Raw genomic sequence first — 18,024 nt, 5'->3', positions numbered from 1 at the left:
TAGTTGGGTGGGTGACCACCAGCGAATCCCTCCTGTTGTATGTTTTTCTTTTCTTTTTTTTTATCTATCCATATGGAAAGAATATCCTCTCTGAATTTCATATTAATGGATTCCTTCTTACTATACCGTACCTATCGTAGACGAAGAACCAGACATATGCGGGGTACCAGCTCCATTTGAGGCCCTCGGAGCTCTACCGCCATGGTTACCTGTTAAAGCTGAGTCTTCCATGTAACGCAGGCTATCCACCGTGCCTTTATTTCTGGATGGCATTTAACGACTAGAGAACCGATACCCGATGATAACCCTTTCATCATATTCCAACGGTGCTCATGGAGTCCGATCAATGGAACGGTGTGGTTTACGGAAAGCCACTGCAATACCGATATAGATGGATCTACATGCCAGCGGAAGAACAGGAACCAGAATAGATCGCACAGCATAGCTCGTACGGGGTCACCATTGATGAAGAACAAGCGGTTTGTATAGTAATACTGACATGCATTAGCAGTATGGTGGTTTGCCTACACAGGATGGACTCGCCTCGGACCTTTCAAGTCGTACCCATACGAAACTCTGCTCTACAGGGCAAACAGTCCAGTCGCAAACAGATAGACCCACGGAATATCCTGAGCCTCCTTAGCCGATAACTCATTCCAGTACACACCGAATGCGTCTATATAGCAGACGATGTTTAGTCCAGGCGCACTGGGTGAGTGTTTCATTGTGTATCATCTCCCTGGCCTCTGAAATCTGCATAATATCCCCGGCAATACGTCCTATTTCCCTCCATTCTGTTCAATACGCCGTTACCAGGTTTCTGTGCCTGTCTTGAATCAACGGCGTATCATAACGACACAACCGGCCTAAGTTAAGGTATTCGATGGAAGTAGCTGTATAACCGGTATGTCATTCATATATCAATATAATTGACTGACAAAATGCCTCTGAAGTAATTCAGTAGAGGTAAAGAGCGGCGATGGAAAGATTGAACGAGTTACGAGAGCGACATAGGTTAATTTTCAATTTATAGGGACTACAATGTCATTCGGAAATCTTAGGTAAGTGACATGTAGATGGATACTGGATTCATTGGGCCGATCACTGCCATTCAAAGTCACCACAAAGCTAGATATCCATATTTGGTATAATAGAGTTATGCTAACCTTATGTTAGATAAACTTCGCCGTTTTCGTCAATTTTATTAAAGGTCTGCCCTACTGCGTAAGCACAAGGGTTCGCCATGCCTTAGGCAAGAAGAAATTTATATAGAAACCGCCAAGCCACACAAGGTAACCACCTTTGGGGCAGAGGGTTTCGTGTGTCCAATAAGCAACAGGGTGACTTCTCAATTTAATACAGCTAGCTCGAAGTCAGCGACTTCAAGGGAATTATCCGACGGAGGTTCCAATCTGCCAGAAACAACCTGCAGAAACTCAGCCATTACTAGGGCCACGTGACAAAAGTTTTGAAGAACGTATACATTCTATCCCTTCGTCAAGCAAGGGGGACACATCTTCGCACGATTCCTGGACATTTCCGAAAACAATTTCTTACTGCTGCCCTCTCGGACGGCAAATGAGACTAGTTCTTATAATATACACAGAGTACCCTACTCCCATTCATGTAGAACATCGCAATTGTCGCAGACATGAGCCAATCCAGAACCTGTCCTCATGAACATATGAAAGTGCTTGGCCTTGGCCTTTGCCGTACCGGGACCGACTGTAACAGCCATGCTCCAGACCGGTCAAAGAACAATAACTGATATGAAACTGCACCCAGCCTTAAGGGAAGCACTGAGAATTCTAGGATACGCCAACCCTTACCATGGGTTTTCCTGCTTGGAAAATCCCGCAGACTGTAGATTTTGGTATCTGGCTTTGTCTGCCAAATATAGTGGTGTTGGGAAACCATTCGGCCGCAAAGAATTCGAGAAGGCGATAGGTCACAGCCAGGTAATCCTAGGTGCCCAGGAAACTCTGACCGATATGACAGACATCAATAACATGAATCCAGGCTGTCTGTGGTGACTTTCCGGTGGCATGTTTTGGTCCAGAGTTGATCCAAGCATATCCAGAAGCGAAGGTGATTCTTACATATAGGGATGTGGATGAGTGGCATCAGTGAGTACAAGTGAGCCAGATCTCGGCGATTGGTTGTAAGCAACCTAACACTGCGTCCTCAGGTCCGTGGGCAGGACGGTGGACTGCACTATCCGCAGTCGACGCTGGGGGGCAGCGGCCATAGGCGCAAGAGCGCTTGGGCTGCGGATTTGGTGGAGTCGGCCAATGTGGCTAAAGATATGGGAAGTTTTCTTTGGGGGGACTTTCAGAAAAACGGGTGTAACGCTTTCCATGAACATTATGAGTTGATCAAGCGGCTTGTGCCGGCGCATCGCCTCCTCATTTTCCACGTCTGCGAAGGGTGGGGCCCTCTTTGCGAATTTCTTGACGTACCTGTACCATTGGCGCCATTTCCCCGAGGGAACGACCCTCAGAGTTATCATCTTCGTGTTGCCTACCTGACTGTTTTCAATAACCCTGTACGACTTCAAATGATGGCATGTACGGCAGGAGTGATTATTTTATTTTTGGCGATACTTTTCACACGGGCCGGATAGGGAGATACTGAGACGTTTCTGGGTTAGGTACAACTCTAATATAAGAGAATTCTATGACAACTCTTGTGCTGCCCACCGGAAGAGGGCTTATAACCAAGTAAAGTATACTATTGTTCGAGATCAGCCCGTATAAAGCTGATGTCGTATGGAGGAAGTAAACGAAATCTGGAATTGTGCCGACACTGATACTAAACTCACGCCTTTCTTCCCATTTATATAGTATTATTTGCATACCTTCAGATTAGTTGCAGCAATATCTGAAAACAAGGCTTTCCCACGTGGCCAAGAGCTCCACATCACAAAGCACGCCTTGACAGGTCGTGATCTACAATAAAATAACACTGCGTATGGTATGGCCTTGAGTCCGGCCATTCCTCTTCCAGCTTAGCTCGACGACTCTACCTTGGATGGGGCTGGCCAGGACATAGCCAAATAGACCTGCGGATCTTCAGTACTTTGACACTGCTTGGGACGTTGGACGGGAATTTATATATGTTCCGTTTCTATGAGTCTCCTTCGAGACTGCCTTATCTGTTATACATTTATGATTCGAATAACTACTTGATTGGTGGAGCTTTAGAGTAACCAGCCAGAATAACCTTAATGGTTGTAAAAGATCCACATGCCTAACTGATGATCACCGATACCACAGAGGGTAAGAAAGCACGTATACGAGTCATAGAAGAAACCTTTAGAGTAAGGCAAAGGAGGATAGCGTGCATAGAAGCCAATGCGGATACCAATCCCAGGGTATCTTCGAACCTGGGAAGGATGAAACCGCAGACTGATGAAATGTTACATCTACAGAATGCAATGCTCAAACATGAACAGGTCCATGGCAGTGAATATTACCCTGTTGTGTCACTACGTGCGGCTCGACGCGATGCGTTGTATTGCTACGCAGACGCACCCTCTCTGTATCTTCTTTCTCTTGTTTTCTTCTCTACCCTTTGCTTCCTTCTACTTCCTTCCTCGCCCGTAACGTTGACTTTTGATCGAGGACCACCAGCGACTAGTAACTCCTTGTTACCAAGCAGCTAATTATTCCACGAGGCGTATTTCAAATACCCTCCCTTTCGTCTCTCTCTTCTTCCCCCCGTCTGCCATGGAGACAGCAGCGGAGAACTCCGGGGCCTCTCCTGACCCTCAGGTTGCCGGTGGTGGTGGTGGTAAGCTCCCCGGTAAACGTGGGGGGAGGCCGGAAGAACCCCCCTCCTGACAGACAGCAGGATACACTATGCCAGTACTGTGGGGAGTACGACAATACCACGGATAAGCATTTTGAGCGGACTCTTATGAAAGCAATCAATGCTCTGGTAAGTAACACCTTGGACACAACACAGAGCGCTCGTGTGAACGAGCTAATATGTCGGGTAGACTCGTTTGCGTCGGAACCCCCAGCGGTCTGACCAGAAGACAAAGCGGCAGAATAGACCGTGTGATTGCTGTGCGGAGTACGATCACACTTCGGAAGGGCACTTTGAGCGATCCGTCGTGAACGCCGTCGATGCTCTGGTGAGTGACCTTTTGGAAATAACGCAGAAAGCCCGTGGGGGCTAGCTAATATAGTGGTAGCTCGCAATGAGTCGGAAATGCCAGCGACCTGACCGCCATGCTTCTCCGGTTTCGTCCAACAACCAGGCTGCCCTTATAGCTCAGGAAGGAGGACAAGGCGGCCGGAAAAACAAGCCGGACCGACCTCCGCCTGCTTATGAGCGGCAACGTCAACAAGCTTTCAAGAAGCAACAGCAGCAGCGGGAGGTTGATAAGCGTCCAGCTCTCACCTTGCAGGCGCACCAGCACCCGCAGCGGCAACAACAACAACACCAACAGCAGCTGGAGGTTGAGCAGCATGGTGCTCTCACCTTTTAGGCGCACAAGCCGCCGTACCAGTAGCAGCGAGGGGTTGAGCAGTGTCCACATCTCACCTCGCAGGCGCTAGCTCAGGGACTGAGTCTTTCCTTTCCAACGGCTGAGCAGCCGCACCTGAATGCACACCAGCAGGGGGTTGAGGGACCCAAGGTCCTTCACCACCGAGATGAGTCCCACTTGCCTCCTCCAATGGAGGATGAGCCCTTTGACGCTGAGGATTTGCTTGTGTTCTCGGGCAGTGCGGACAGCGACCTTTAAAGGTAACACGTCCGGTGGCAAGTCCTAGCGACACAGGGTGCATGTGTCTTTGGACCGAGTCTCCGGCAATGAGCTCGCACCTCAACGTGGAGCAGGAGGCTAGTAACCATATGGTGAAGCCAAGACGAGCCTAGATTATGTGTGTATAACTGTGTGTACAGCCCCCCTCAGCGACTAAAAGGATTGCCCCGCATGGGAAGTACTGTTCACCCACCTGGCATAGTTAGTGCGTAACGCACATTGGGTAATTTATGAGTAGTCAATGAAACATTGATCAAGGTGGGTTTTTGTTTAATCTTACAATACGTAACTGTAGGATAGCTAGCTATGTCTATATTGATCCGACCCACATTAGTTAACCATAAGAGTAGATTTCCAGCCGGACCATGAACAACCTTGATAGAGCGTTATGCGGGGCAAAAGGAATATTTGAACGGATAAAAATAGTATTGGGAGAAAGGCCCGTCTGTGTTTAACAGGATTAATATAGTTCACTAGTGAATTCGATGTACGAAGAACAATTCGGCGAGCATGAGAACGATAGAGGCAGGCGTAAGAATAGGGAAAACAAAAATAAAATACCACACCACAACTTATTCTAACCCCTCTTGTACATGTAGCTAAAATAATAGCAAGAAAAAAAGATGGAGATGCGGGGAATTGAACCCCGGACCTTTCACATGCTAAGCGAACATTATACCACTAAACCACATCCCCAATTCGTTATAACTTATCTCAAGTTTTGGATATATAACCAAAAAGTCCATTCACGAGCCAAGTACTACAGAGATATAATTCTTAATTCGCTGTGGGGGAGGCCTGAGGCATTACAGCATCTGACCTTCTAAGATTTACCATTTGTCAAGATTCAAAGTCTTGCTCTGCACCCACCCCCATGAGAAGTAGTTGGGCGGTGATGGTGTGTTTCTGGACTCAACTGCGTTGGGCATCTCGCATTGCCTTTGAGGGGACCCTGACGTATCTCCCTTTTCATCACTTAATAAGAAGAAAAGAGGAACACATTCTTAGATCTCCCACAGGTCATTTAGGCATGTTGAGATAGTGAACTCCGAAATGATGTTTTCTCCGTTCACGTCTTTTATATACCACAGAAGGTCCAGTATACTCTTACCTACTGGACATCATATAGAACTCTCTATAGGTTGTACGCCGCTAAATACAAATCGCTGCGGTTAACATCCGCATTTTTGGGCTTATTCTTTTCATATTCGCAGCGAGAAAGGCAAGGGTCTTTATTATCCTCCTCTACTCCATGAAAATGCTACTCTAAGTCGGATTTGTGAAAGCAGATTTCCAAGTATGGGTAATGGCCTTTGTGAACATACAAAATTCTTGAGGGATGCTAGATTTCCTATGAAGATAGATGATATGTACTACTTTCCCAGAAGGGGGAATCTTCCAAAGCCCACAATGATTCTAGCGTCCTTAATATGGGTTGTCAAGCAGGAAATGAAAGCGAAACGAAGGCACGATGCCAATGAGTAGTAACTGTATATGTAGATGAAGATTGCCCGACTCAGGTTGCACTTCTACTTATCAGTATCTCGCCAAGGTACATTAATTTATCCTTTTCAGCCGTACATGCATCCCACTGAGCATCCTAATCGTTATCATTCCACCTACAAGATTATGCCGGGTAGGGTCTGGCAACTCTATAGAAAACTGCTCAATAACAGCAGCGATGACGCATCGTACTTGAGCCATTACAAGCTCCTTTCCGAGACATTCACGTCGACCGAAAAGAAATGGATGGGAAGCATGTTTCGAAGAGGTGCCACCGGTAGGGTCGATCTTTGTCTGTCCATGTTCATCGCGGACAAGCCACCGTTCAGGGTTAAACTCATTGCCCCGAGGACCCCATATATGATGACACCGACCCATGGCATAGGGGCTGATAATTATTCCAGTGCCGCGGGAAACTTTTACGCCCGCAATCGTTGTATCCCGGATAGCTTGTCGAGCAGTCACAGCTGTAGTGGGATGCAGACGGAGTACTTCCAAACATAATGCGTTTAGCATGGGAGGGACTCCAGAGTGGACCATGATCCCTCTTCCTCTGTAGAAAGAGCGTCTTTCACCTCACGGCGAAGACGAGCTTGAAGCGACGGGTCGCGACCTAACTCATAGCAGCACCAGCACATCGTGAAGGTTAAGAGTTCATACTGCGGTGCGACTGTCAGCTCTTTTCTTTTGATGACAACTGGACATTCTACTCACACTAGTAAAGTCTTGCATGATTTGCCCTACGATGCTGTCAGCTGTATATGAGTGTCGTGTCATTGAACCGATCAGGCTGGGCTGTGATGACTTTTTTTCCTTCTGTGCATTGTCCTGTTGCTGCAGTAGCACAAGACTGACAAATAATGCATGAAGATCATTTTTTGCGGCTCTTCTCGTTGCCATATTGCCCCCGGGAATGATCCTACTAATCCAGCGTGGACAGACAATGTACATCGCAAAGGAGACAAGATTTCCTAAACTGGGTTCCAGGACCTTGTCAAACGCAGCGCCAACCTTCTGTGCTCCATCAGGCACTCCACGCCAATGGTCTCCTACAAGCCTTATTCCGATAATGTTGATAAACAGTTGACTCGGACTTGTTAGCCGCTGACCAAGTGACATAACATAAAAGGGCATTGATGTGGGCCCAAAGGTCTTACCGGAAGACGTTATTAACGTCAATCACTCCATCAACTGCCGGATCATGTGACGATCCTTTCGCCATGTCCTGCTGTAATCGAGCGAGGAACTCACGGGCCTCCTGCCAGATAACGGTATAAAACATCCGCGCACTATGGAGATTGAACGCCGAGCCGATGGCGAGGCGTAGCGTTCGATGGTCGGACCCCTCCAATGTGACCAAACCATGTCCGACCATGCCTGAGACTACGGCTCGAACTTCCTTTGGTTTCTCGAAATCAGACGAATTATTCACCAACACATCTCGCAAAGCTCCCTCGTCTGCCAGTACCAGATAGTTGTAAATGCCAAACTCTCGGAATCGGATCAGGGGCGCAGTCGGGTATCTATTCATCCATTCCAGAGGCGTTCGGCCGCGGTCGTACTCGCAGATGATGCGCATGAAGTTGAAGTATCCCTTGTAAAATTGGAACTGGATTAGATGCGACAGAGCTCAACATATCTTGGGCGAGCTACCTTCACAGTTGGCAATTCGCGAAGCGGATCGAGGAAGTTTGGATATATCCACATACTCCAGATGGCACTAAGGATGATGCTGGTCGAAATACAACCGGGCAGAACCAACTTCAGGGGCCATATCGGATATAATTTCCAGAGCAAGTACACCCCGAAAATGGAAATGTAAAGATGGGGTTGCTGTAAAGTATGCGCAGTGTCCTTGTGGTACAGCATGTCTTGTCTTGAAGGTTGATTGCCGTCTCTTAGTTCAATATAATCAGGGGACGTTGTTAACTTAGATATATGGTAGATGTTCCTCACCCCCGCTAAAGGTATTGATCTAGACTTGGGTGCAACCATGCCCAACACGGTGCCTTTGAAGATCTCTCAGCTAAGCCATGGAACAGCTGGCGTACAAGAAGCCGAAGACATAAAATTGGACGCTTGCGTCGATCATGAACTGTGAATGTTGAACCTTAATTCCTGCAGATGGCCGAAATTCGTTACATCGAATTCTGAAGGCATGCCGGCACGAATAAGATGAGGTTTCATCCTCCCATTTACGGTCTACGGGGTACCATGGATACAACTGGTTAGAGTTCATCCCGATGATTTCATTGATTTGTGCTTCTCTACGGAGTAGGCGATCTACCGTGCCCTAAGCGACATTCTTACTGTGGGGCCAACATAAGGCATATACGTCAAAGTACGTAATGCGTTTAGATTTCATTGATTGATTGTGTTTTTCATGTTTGCTGTATTCTCGAAGATAGTGTCTAACTATTTCTATTTACTGGCTCTCCTTTGGCAGGGCAGAAAACCTGTTAGCTAGGTAAGAACCATCAGTACCAAATGCTAGTAGAAGGGCCCCGGGGACCGGGTCTACGGTGTAGATGTAAAACGTGTGATCCAGGCAGATGAGACCCCAGGGCCTGATTATTGTGACCTTTCGGCCTAGTTGGGAATGGACTTGCCACTTGTCTGGACACGCTTGCTTACAGTAAGGTTAGTTTTGAAGAAATTGCCTATTCTGTTTTATAACTATCTCCTGCGTTCAACATTGCGTTCAGTCCTTCGCATCGTTTTTTTTGGCGCGCCGCAAACCCCGTCTTTTAGTAGTCTACTTGAATTAACTACCTAGATGCTGAAGCCCCCGGGTAGTCGATTAAGTTAACTCGGTGTATAACCAATCATTTCTACTTATCGAGCTATATTTGGTTAGATGGAAAGAGCAGACCAATACACGTAGGTAGTACTGCGTACAGTTGTAAGGTACACGAAGGGTACACACTAGCTTTGCCGTCGATGCACATTGCACACTGCCTATAGGCTACTTTAACGTGCCTTATAGTGTAATGGGGTTGTACTCACTACTTATCGCATGATCCTGTATCGTACATATATTAGGTGGCCGTCTGCCATGGCCTAGACGAATCAGACAAGATCTCCATTCTTTCATGCACCATGCCAGCCGGTACGGAGTAGTGTAGGAATGTTATGTGCGATTACGTGAGCAATGAACATCGGGATAAGATAGAACAGCGGTGTGACCGACACACTGCCTTTACAATAGTGCCAGATACTAGTAGTCGCCAACCTGGATCGGTCTTGTAGTCGCCTCCGAAACCGCAATTTGCAACTCAACATTTCAAGCGCAGATATATCAAGCGCTTGCGATGATCATCTACCTGCCATTTTTTCAGAATCCCGCTCCTAAGATGTCGACTAATGTAGTGGCATGGGGAGGTCCACTATACGGATTTCTAAAGAGACCACGTTAGGGTACAGGGCATTGTGCATTGCGTTGGAGGGGGTCCATCTCACCTGCAACACTTGGAAAAGGGGGAAAAAAATCAGAGACTTTCTTCAATTTCTGACAGGGTATTGAAGCCTTTGAGACATATCTTGACATCACTTGATATTGGACATGCGATAGGCCCGATAAGATGGTTTATCCGGCCCGGTGTGCTGTACGAAAGACAGGTCAAATCGATTGTACACAATCCCCCTCTAGTCTGCCAGAAGATCCCTGCCAGACTGACCCGTAGATCTTTAGAGCTATAGTAAATTAGTGCTACGGCTACCCTGGAAGATCAGCATCTGCCATATTGCTTTCTCCAATTGGACCTAGGGAGGCCTACACCAGGTAGAAGGATGAGCACAAAGTGCTGCTGAGGTCCAATCCAGCTATCTCCCTTTTGCGAGTACTCCGCCGATGGGACTGACTGGCACGTGGCACACTTAGAAACCCACACCCAACATGAGCTAGCATTTCCAATCGTGGAGTCTACGGTAATCTTCTTGGAGGGTGGTACGGAGTATTACGCCCCAGGACCACGGCCTTGGAAATGACCTTGTATGCGAAGAAATCTACCCTTCATCGGCCGATGGGATAGATTTTACAAGTTAGAATAATAAATATCGACACCCGGCGAGCTAGAAAAACTTCCCATTGCCGGTCCCCGTCTGGGTTGGTAAGACCCAGGTAGCTCCTGAACTAGCGTACTGCACGTCAGAAAGAGAGGCTCACAGCTCGATCCTTTGAATCCCTTGTACCCCAGCTACGAGACAGTTGAACAAGCCTGCATAGCTATTACACGAATAGTAGGGATCCAGAGTGTCAAGCCAACAGACGTGATAGAGCGTCCTTGGGTTTACTTTCGTCAAAGGGACGGGGATTGGCTTCTGATCTTCCACAACGCAGATGGCATAGACATGTGGATGAAAGACAGTAATTTGGACGGATTTAAAGTCGGATTGGTGTCTTGGTATAGCATCTGCCGAAGCAAGAGCAACACGTGGGGGCTGAGTGTTTTCCACAAGGATAGGGCAAACTTATACCTAGAAACCAGCCTCAAAGCTCTTGGCAGAAGTAGGTCATTGTCCTGAACGTCTTTGGAGGCGCGCTTCCGCGGCTCGTTGCTGTGAAGGGCTAGGGTCTGGAATGGCTGTGGCGTATATGCCCAGGTGTAGGTCAAGCATTCACACGCTGGAGGTAGTCATTAGCTTACCCAAAGGTGCAGGTTTGGTTCACAGAAGAAGCCTTTTACGCGTAGGCATATATCGCCTTTCTCGTATATATGTAATATCCCTGCCATGGAAGTGGGACATTTGCGCCCTATCGGCGGTCCTACGTTCTGGAAGGTTGGAAACAAATACCTCTGCAAATCATAAGGCATCTAGTAGAGCGCTGGTTCAATGTCGCTGGTGCAATCTTCTAAATACCATCCTAACACTTAGGCTCTGCTTTATCTAGTATTTGTTACTCGTCTTTACGAGATTAGCTGTAAATAATTCTTTAAATCACAGAAGAACGGTGGCGGAAAGTGTCCAATATACTTATGCGCCCTTTTCTGATAGCGAGACGGTGCATATCTAATTCCCTAAGCGCTGGAGATATACTCACCACTGCTGTTGGATTCCGTGGCTTCAACGTGACCAGAAAAGGTATGCTGATCAAGTCCATAACCTCCTTTTCTTATACCCTAGCCTGCACATCTTCCGGTACTTGAGACTATCTACTTTGAACCACTGGGTTGCCAAACAAGTCAAGACGGAGTAGATTAAATCTACATCGATGTAAAGAGACGTATTACCTGCTGTAGCCGTTTGTGGCGACGGTGCTCGGACTTGCTGGACGTAACTCTGATGGATCGTGACCTCACCATTAGAAGAGATAGTATCCAAAGAGAGAAACCCAACCTGGGCGACATGTGCTGATCGGTGACTATTCAGCTCTGAGAGTTACATCCTACCATAGTCATTTAAGAGCCCGTTGGCGATCCTTAAGACCACGTGCCGAAGAACGATATGTCTGGCGTTGGCAGACCAAGCTTCACAGCGAGCAGAGAGGTCATGGGATATGAGGACAGCATTAGATTGGATTATGGAGGAGGCAAATTCGCTCAAGCTCGGCGCTTATTATAAGTCGAAGTCAATCGAGGCGCGAGTGGCAACCCAATCGTGAGAATTGCCACGAGTCTATGACCCGAACATGACGCTACCCGCGGTTTTTTCAGCATATGGAAGTATCAAGAAAGCCCTCGGAGAGTTCAGAAGCTCCCTTATATAGCTTTTCTGCACCGACTGGAAGGGAGAGGTTTTTCTTAGCTTGACAATCAAAGTGCTCTGTTCCCTTGAGTTCATTTTCCTTTGTTTTAGTACCTACAATGACTTGCGATCGGACTCTGGACTTGAGCATCAATTGTCTTTTACGATAGCAGGCGTTTCTTTCTTTGTTCTGTCCATCAATTCATGTACACATCCTACTCACACGAAGCCACCTCATCATGTCGCGAGCTATAGCCGACTGGCGATGACCGGCTCTTCGTCCGATACTTCGTCTCGCAAATCGGCCGCCGGCAGCTGCGGCCCTGGTAACTTCAGCTCGGTCGCGATGGTCCTGGCAGCCCAGAGACCCGTGACGAATGCCAGCGCGAGACCGCCAGCATATCCCAGGTTGCTAAATCCCCCGCTGTCGACACCTGCGATCAGTAAACCCGGAATGGGAGTCTTATCGGGGGTCAGGGCACGGCCCTTGGTGTCGATCAGAACGCCGCCGTAGGTGAACGTAATTCTGTCCGAGTCAATACTCTAGCCAAGCATGGATCATATCGGGGGCATGTACGATGGTTGGACTTCCATGACGAAGAATGGTCCTTCACCTTCCACCAAGGGAACAGGAGGCTTTCCAGCTTTTCCGACCGGCGCGTCGAGCGTAGATGTCTTATCGCCCAGCCGTATGATGCGATCGTACTGTTCGATTGTTCGGAGGGCTTGCGGGCCATCTACCCCCCACTGATTGAGGATCTCTGCTAACCCTTCTAGGGAGGGAGTGCTAGCGACGTTGCATCCGTGTTCGCGGGCTTTTTCGAGCCGGTCGATTTCTCCCGCGTTGGGAAACGGTGCCGAAACGCAGTGCTGTCTTCTTGTTCGGTCGCTGAGGGTGTGAAAGGTCAGTTATTGGGCTGTAGTACAGCTGACAGAGGGAAGAGGTATACTTGAACAGAAGGAATCCACGACGCTTCTCCTGCTTCGCGAGGTATTGATTCACAACTTCGTCCCCGGTTGTCTCGTCGGCAAACCTCCGTCCGCTCTCGTTGATGAGCAGGCAATATTTGCTTTCTGAAAGCACGTGTTAATCATCGGACAACAAACCACGATTGGATTCGTACGCACGATATTGTGCCAGCGGCAAAAAGTCCTTGGGATCGACCTCTTCTGCCCGCAGAGGCGCCGCCAGCAAGTGGCCATAATACGTATTCATCCCCCGACTTGTGCCTGCTCCCACCGCGGTGGCCAGCGTCAATCCATCTCCTACCGATCCTCTATTCGAGCGCACAAAGATGTTGTCCCCTCCCTGGCCGAGGTGCATCGATGTCAGTTCTGTATTCCCCTGGAACCCTCCCGTGGCGAGGACTATGTGCTGAGCCTTGACTTCGTAATAGACAGCGCCCGCGCCATCTACTGGATCACGGCGAATGATCGCACCGACGACACGTGAACCCGGCACACCGGGCTGTTCTTGAAAGAGTTTGACGACGGCGGTATTGGTGAAGATCTCGGATCCTGTGTTGTTATTCTGTATGCGTTGTTGGTGATGTTGGTGGAGTTGAGGGATCTTGATGGGAAAGCCTATGCCTGTGTCGTTGTCAGCTTTAAATGTACTTATAGTCCTTTTTGTATGTATATAATCAATACCGATTGTCATGATTCCATCGAACCGTTTTGCTGTCGGTATCCCGTTCTCTCGCATCCATTGCACCGCCGGCAAGTAGTCCTTCATCCACGCCGCTTGCAGCTCCGGATCCCCAGCTGGTACCCACGATCGCAAACTCTTATAATTCTTCGGGGCCCAGCTAGATGTCATGAGTAGCGTATTTCACACTTAGGAGAAGGGTCTGGAAACGTACAACATCCCCGCAGAGTAATTTGACGATCCACCAACAACGGCTTGCTTCTCAACCACCAGGACTTTGGCCCCGGACTCGGCGGCGAAGGCAGCGCAGGCCATGCCGGACATGCCACCACCGCACACAAGGACGTCGACTGAGATGGTTTGCATATCTAGTGAAAGTGTCAATTCTAGCTTCTTTGAAATTCAGAAAGAAATTAGAGCACAAATTGCTTTGTGCATGTCAAGAACCCTGTACTGACCTAAGGGCCGTATATAAACATCACTCCGGCGTCTAAATAAATAGACCGGAGGACCCACACCCGGTGAATTCTTTGTGCATTGGAACCAATCGAAGGGCCATCACTTCACAACAACTCAAGATTATCATCACCATGCGATCACTTCCCCAGCAGGATACCTACAGATTCAAGTTGTGATAGTATGCAGGAGGACGTGATCGAGTCATTCCACACAGTTCCATGTCCATGCCAAGAGGTTAAGTGGATCAGATGGAGAGATTGAACGAGTTATGAGTCTCCATTGAAAATATCCCCGCAAATTCCAATCGCCGACTATCTCAAGTACCAGCGAGGGCTACGCCCATTAACTATAGCAATTGGTGGATCCCTTTCAGTATCCTTATATCATTCGTGACTTATAGTCAATTCGATGTGATCATGGCTAGTCGACCAGTGACGAGACAACAGACTCACCGGCCTCCCTCCACGGTAGCCTGCGAAGCATGTCGCAAGCTGAAGATGAGATGTGTCCGTCCGAGTCAATCAGAAGGATCTATCATGCCATGCGATCGGTGCAGACGGAATGGCCGCACATGTAGTATTCCTCCTTCCCGACCCTTGGGACGCCGACCAGGAGCGGTTGGTCGATATCAGGGACTTGAGAAGGCCTATCATCAGATGAAAACACATCTAAAAAGGGAGCATACCTCGAGAAACAGCGTGGGGGAGGTTGGTAATGTACAGAACGCAGAGAAGCAAGTGTTCGATCTGCTGCGCTCGAAAATGCAAAGCAACGAGGATCAGTCGTACCGACCTATCGATGCGAAAGTTGCCACGACTCAGGATAAGCCTAGAAGTCCGGTTGTGACTGAGTCAAACGCCATGCAACAAGCTGGAATGGCCTCGCATGTCATTAACGATCCTGTTAGCAATCCGCTGGCACTGCTTGTCGCTGCCTCCGGGGCCATGCATTCCGAATCGATACCGAACACTCCGGTGTCCAACGCTGAGTCGGCACATGAAGGACAGTCTCCGTCTTCGACGAGTATCGCGAATCGCATGCTTAACCGGCCAGGGCATCTGTCACTAGGCCTACAATTGAGTGAAGAATCGCTACAGAGTGGACTCGACGCCCTGTTTACGACTCCGACAAGCAATCACAAGTGCACTGACTATTTTCGCTCTTCCGATGATGGCCCACCACGAGATATTGGCCCAGACCTGGACCCTGTTGAGTTAGGGTTGATTTCAATGGAGGAGGCTTACCACTTATTTTCGATGTATGAGCCTCGTACTGTGTAGGATCACCTCTCCTGTGCTAATCTGCGATAGTTACTTCATGCGCTTACATCGAGTCAATGGCATCCTTGACCCTAAATTGCACACCGTGGACTATGTCCGGTCCAAGTCGGCCCTGCTGTTTACATGGATGCTCGCCCTCACGGCACAATTTGATCATGGGTCCGCGGCGATTGCAAAGCGACTCCGTCTGCATGGCGAGAAATTGTCGCGACATGTTCATACGTCCGGGTTCAAATCAGTGGAAATAGTGCAGGGGTATTATATTTCACTTTTGTCGGCCACCCCAGCTCGAATGCTGTCGGAAGAGCGATCATGGCTATATACCATGTATGCATTTGGCGTGGCGGCCGAGCTGGGGCTAGATCAGACGTCCCCGTCATATGCATCTAACGATGTCAACCTTACCCCGAACTGCACACCACGCTCACCCACTAATTGCGATCGGGAAGACCGAATACATATCCAGCGACTAGTTCGCAATCGGGAGAGAACGTGGCTACGTATCCTCCTCTGGGAACGAGCGAATAGCGGCGCCTCCGGACGAATGAATGCCATCCCCGAAAACGACCTGACCTGTAACATCGAGCGCTGGTGGATGCATCCACTAGCAGACTCGACGGACAAACACACCGTTGCCTTCATCATTCTCCGTCGTCACCTGGCATTCTTACACGCGGAACTACAGCGACAGACAGGGATGTCACATGCCAATCCGCATTGGGTGCGCGACCTCATAGATGCCACGTTAGAACCGTGGCGGAAGACATGGATATACACTATCGCCCCATCTGCAGAACCGCTGCCAGATGTGCATCTCCATCACGTATATCTCCATAACCGATTATGGACCTTATCATTCGCCCTGCAAGCTTCTATCAGCAGCAACCACGATCTCAACATCATGCGGGAGGACTGTTTCCAGGCCGCAGTGCATTGCTGTGAAGTCGCTGTGCACGACCTTCAACAGATCGGGGAGCAACTATACTGCATGCTTGCTCCGACCTGGGCGATGATATCTTACACCGCTATTCTTGCCCTGAAGCTCTTCCAGTATGTATACCAGGGGCGGCCGGGTGGCGAGATAGAGCTCCTCGCGTTACTGGCACAGGTTGCACTCCAGCTTGAACGCGCTGGAACAACACCATCACACCGGTTCGGGATTGCTGCTATATTAGGGCAGCAGTTATTGATGATCCTACGGACGCGAGCGGCCGGGCTGGCTTCTACAACTTCCGTAACGGAAAACGACCACGATGGTAACAGTAATAGCACCCAAATTCCCTCAAATCGTCTCTCGGGAGAACGCTCGTTAAACACCAGTAGCACGGCGGATATGCCGCCGGATATACATCTCCAGGATCCATTATTATCTCCGTATGACCCCTACTTAACGACCTCTACACTGGGGATGGACAACGACGTTATGGGCGACGGGTTTGCGGATTTATTTCGAGAGATATTTGGCCCTAGCTTTGGGGAAGTCTTTTAGCCTTGCAATTAGGTTTTTCTAAGCGATATGTGGGTATACCTTGTCGCCAATCCTTAGATATACTGGGAAATATCTGTTATATGGGGCCGCGGGGTGTCGACTATTTTTATTTGCGTGGTTGGTGCTCTTTCTCAGCTCCACCGCCTCCCCACGAAAGGTGACGCAGATCAAGAGGGATACATGGACCATGCAGGTCGTGGAAACCCTGAGATTGACCCTCGATGCTCCTGGACGATATGGAGCCAAAGAGTTTGGTTCCAGGTTCATGCTGGAGAATCAAGGGCCCCTTAAACATGCAATGACGAAATGAGGATCAAAATGCATGGATTTGGATCCTTCGCTTCAAATATCGGGCCCATCAGGGCGTTCCGATGGGTGTATCGTTACATCACCCCGCTGTTTGTGTCGTCTCCCTCCACATCCCTGGCTGCCGGGTGCTTCGACAATATATATTTCTCTGAACTCTGGCTAGCATCTTAAGCCTTTCTCTTGTCTTCCGTCATCTAGCTATCCTCTGTCCTTTTGCAATTCTCAGCCAGCCCAGCCAGCATCTGCAATACACCCACTGCTCTTGTGCCAAATCCAATATGTACCCACAATTCGCCAAAGTCCTCGTATACGCCTCGATCTTTCTCTTTGTCTGTATGGAGCTGGAGCAGTACATGTCTATCTACGATCGATACCCAATGGGGTGTCACATTGCGAATGCGCTGGTATGCGTTGTCCTTTGCGTACGATACGGTATTCATAGGTGATCAGCTCTACTCGAGAAGGGTCCACCAGCACAGATGCACAGTATAGCGAATTACCATTCCCCAATTGCACTGCAATGCATCGATCTTGTCAATATTCAGGGAAAGACTTATCATACGAAGGATTCCATGAATGCGAGTCCTATTTTCCTCAAACTGTTTTATTCAGTGATTTAGACCCAAATACAATCAACTAGCCTACTACAACATCCAGGTTCCTCGATTGGCCCCATGGAAGTTCTGCTGGACGCCAGATTTCTCCGTTGGCGTTGTAAACAGTCTATTTCGTTGGTGTCATCGGGACTTGGTACTGACGACGTCTCTGCGACGCATGGCTTTGCTTTTGACGCAATGATGTGAAGTTGAAAGGGATGCCAGGGACATACAAATCCGGCACGGGAATACAACTACTTTAAATGGCGTGACGTGGATGA

The 18,024-nt window shown here is 48.7% G+C and overlaps 4 protein-coding genes across 4 annotated transcripts; 2 read left to right on the top strand and 2 right to left on the bottom strand.

The window, feature by feature from the left end:
* Window positions 1-3,728: 3,728 nt before the first annotated feature.
* ABOM_001690 (uncharacterized protein) lies at window positions 3,729-4,753 on the top strand (the record flags this gene model as incomplete). Its single annotated transcript, XM_022528820.1, has 5 exons — window positions 3,729-3,773; window positions 3,853-3,939; window positions 4,001-4,138; window positions 4,199-4,478; window positions 4,566-4,753. The coding sequence occupies 5 exons, from the start codon at window positions 3,729-3,731 to the stop codon at window positions 4,751-4,753; spliced, it is 738 nt and encodes a 245-aa protein (XP_022393192.1).
* A 2,033-nt stretch (window positions 4,754-6,786) lies between these two features.
* ABOM_001689 (uncharacterized protein) lies at window positions 6,787-8,146 on the bottom strand (the record flags this gene model as incomplete). The annotated part of the gene is made up of 4 exons (XM_022528819.1): window positions 6,787-6,936; window positions 6,992-7,364; window positions 7,435-7,871; window positions 7,931-8,146. 4 exons carry the CDS (start codon window positions 8,144-8,146, stop codon window positions 6,787-6,789), a joined length of 1,176 nt encoding a protein of 391 aa, XP_022393247.1.
* A 4,065-nt stretch (window positions 8,147-12,211) lies between these two features.
* ABOM_001688 (FAD-dependent oxidoreductase) lies at window positions 12,212-13,976 on the bottom strand (the record flags this gene model as incomplete). Its single annotated transcript, XM_022528818.1, has 6 exons — window positions 12,212-12,488; window positions 12,540-12,851; window positions 12,913-13,036; window positions 13,091-13,552; window positions 13,613-13,770; window positions 13,825-13,976. 6 exons carry the CDS (start codon window positions 13,974-13,976, stop codon window positions 12,212-12,214), a joined length of 1,485 nt encoding a protein of 494 aa, XP_022393246.1.
* Window positions 13,977-14,485: 509 nt separating this feature from the next.
* On the top strand, window positions 14,486-16,838 carry ABOM_001687 (Zn(II)2Cys6 transcription factor; the record flags this gene model as incomplete). Its single annotated transcript, XM_022528817.1, has 2 exons — window positions 14,486-15,327; window positions 15,380-16,838. 2 exons carry the CDS (start codon window positions 14,486-14,488, stop codon window positions 16,836-16,838), a joined length of 2,301 nt encoding a protein of 766 aa, XP_022393253.1.
* Window positions 16,839-18,024: the final 1,186 nt, after the last annotated feature.

This window comes from Aspergillus bombycis (genome assembly GCF_001792695.1).
Source record: "Aspergillus bombycis strain NRRL26010 chromosome Unknown contig00008, whole genome shotgun sequence".
In the NCBI taxonomy this organism is placed as follows: domain Eukaryota; kingdom Fungi; phylum Ascomycota; class Eurotiomycetes; order Eurotiales; family Aspergillaceae; genus Aspergillus; species Aspergillus bombycis.
This window is presented reverse-complemented; position numbering and strand designations above follow the sequence as displayed.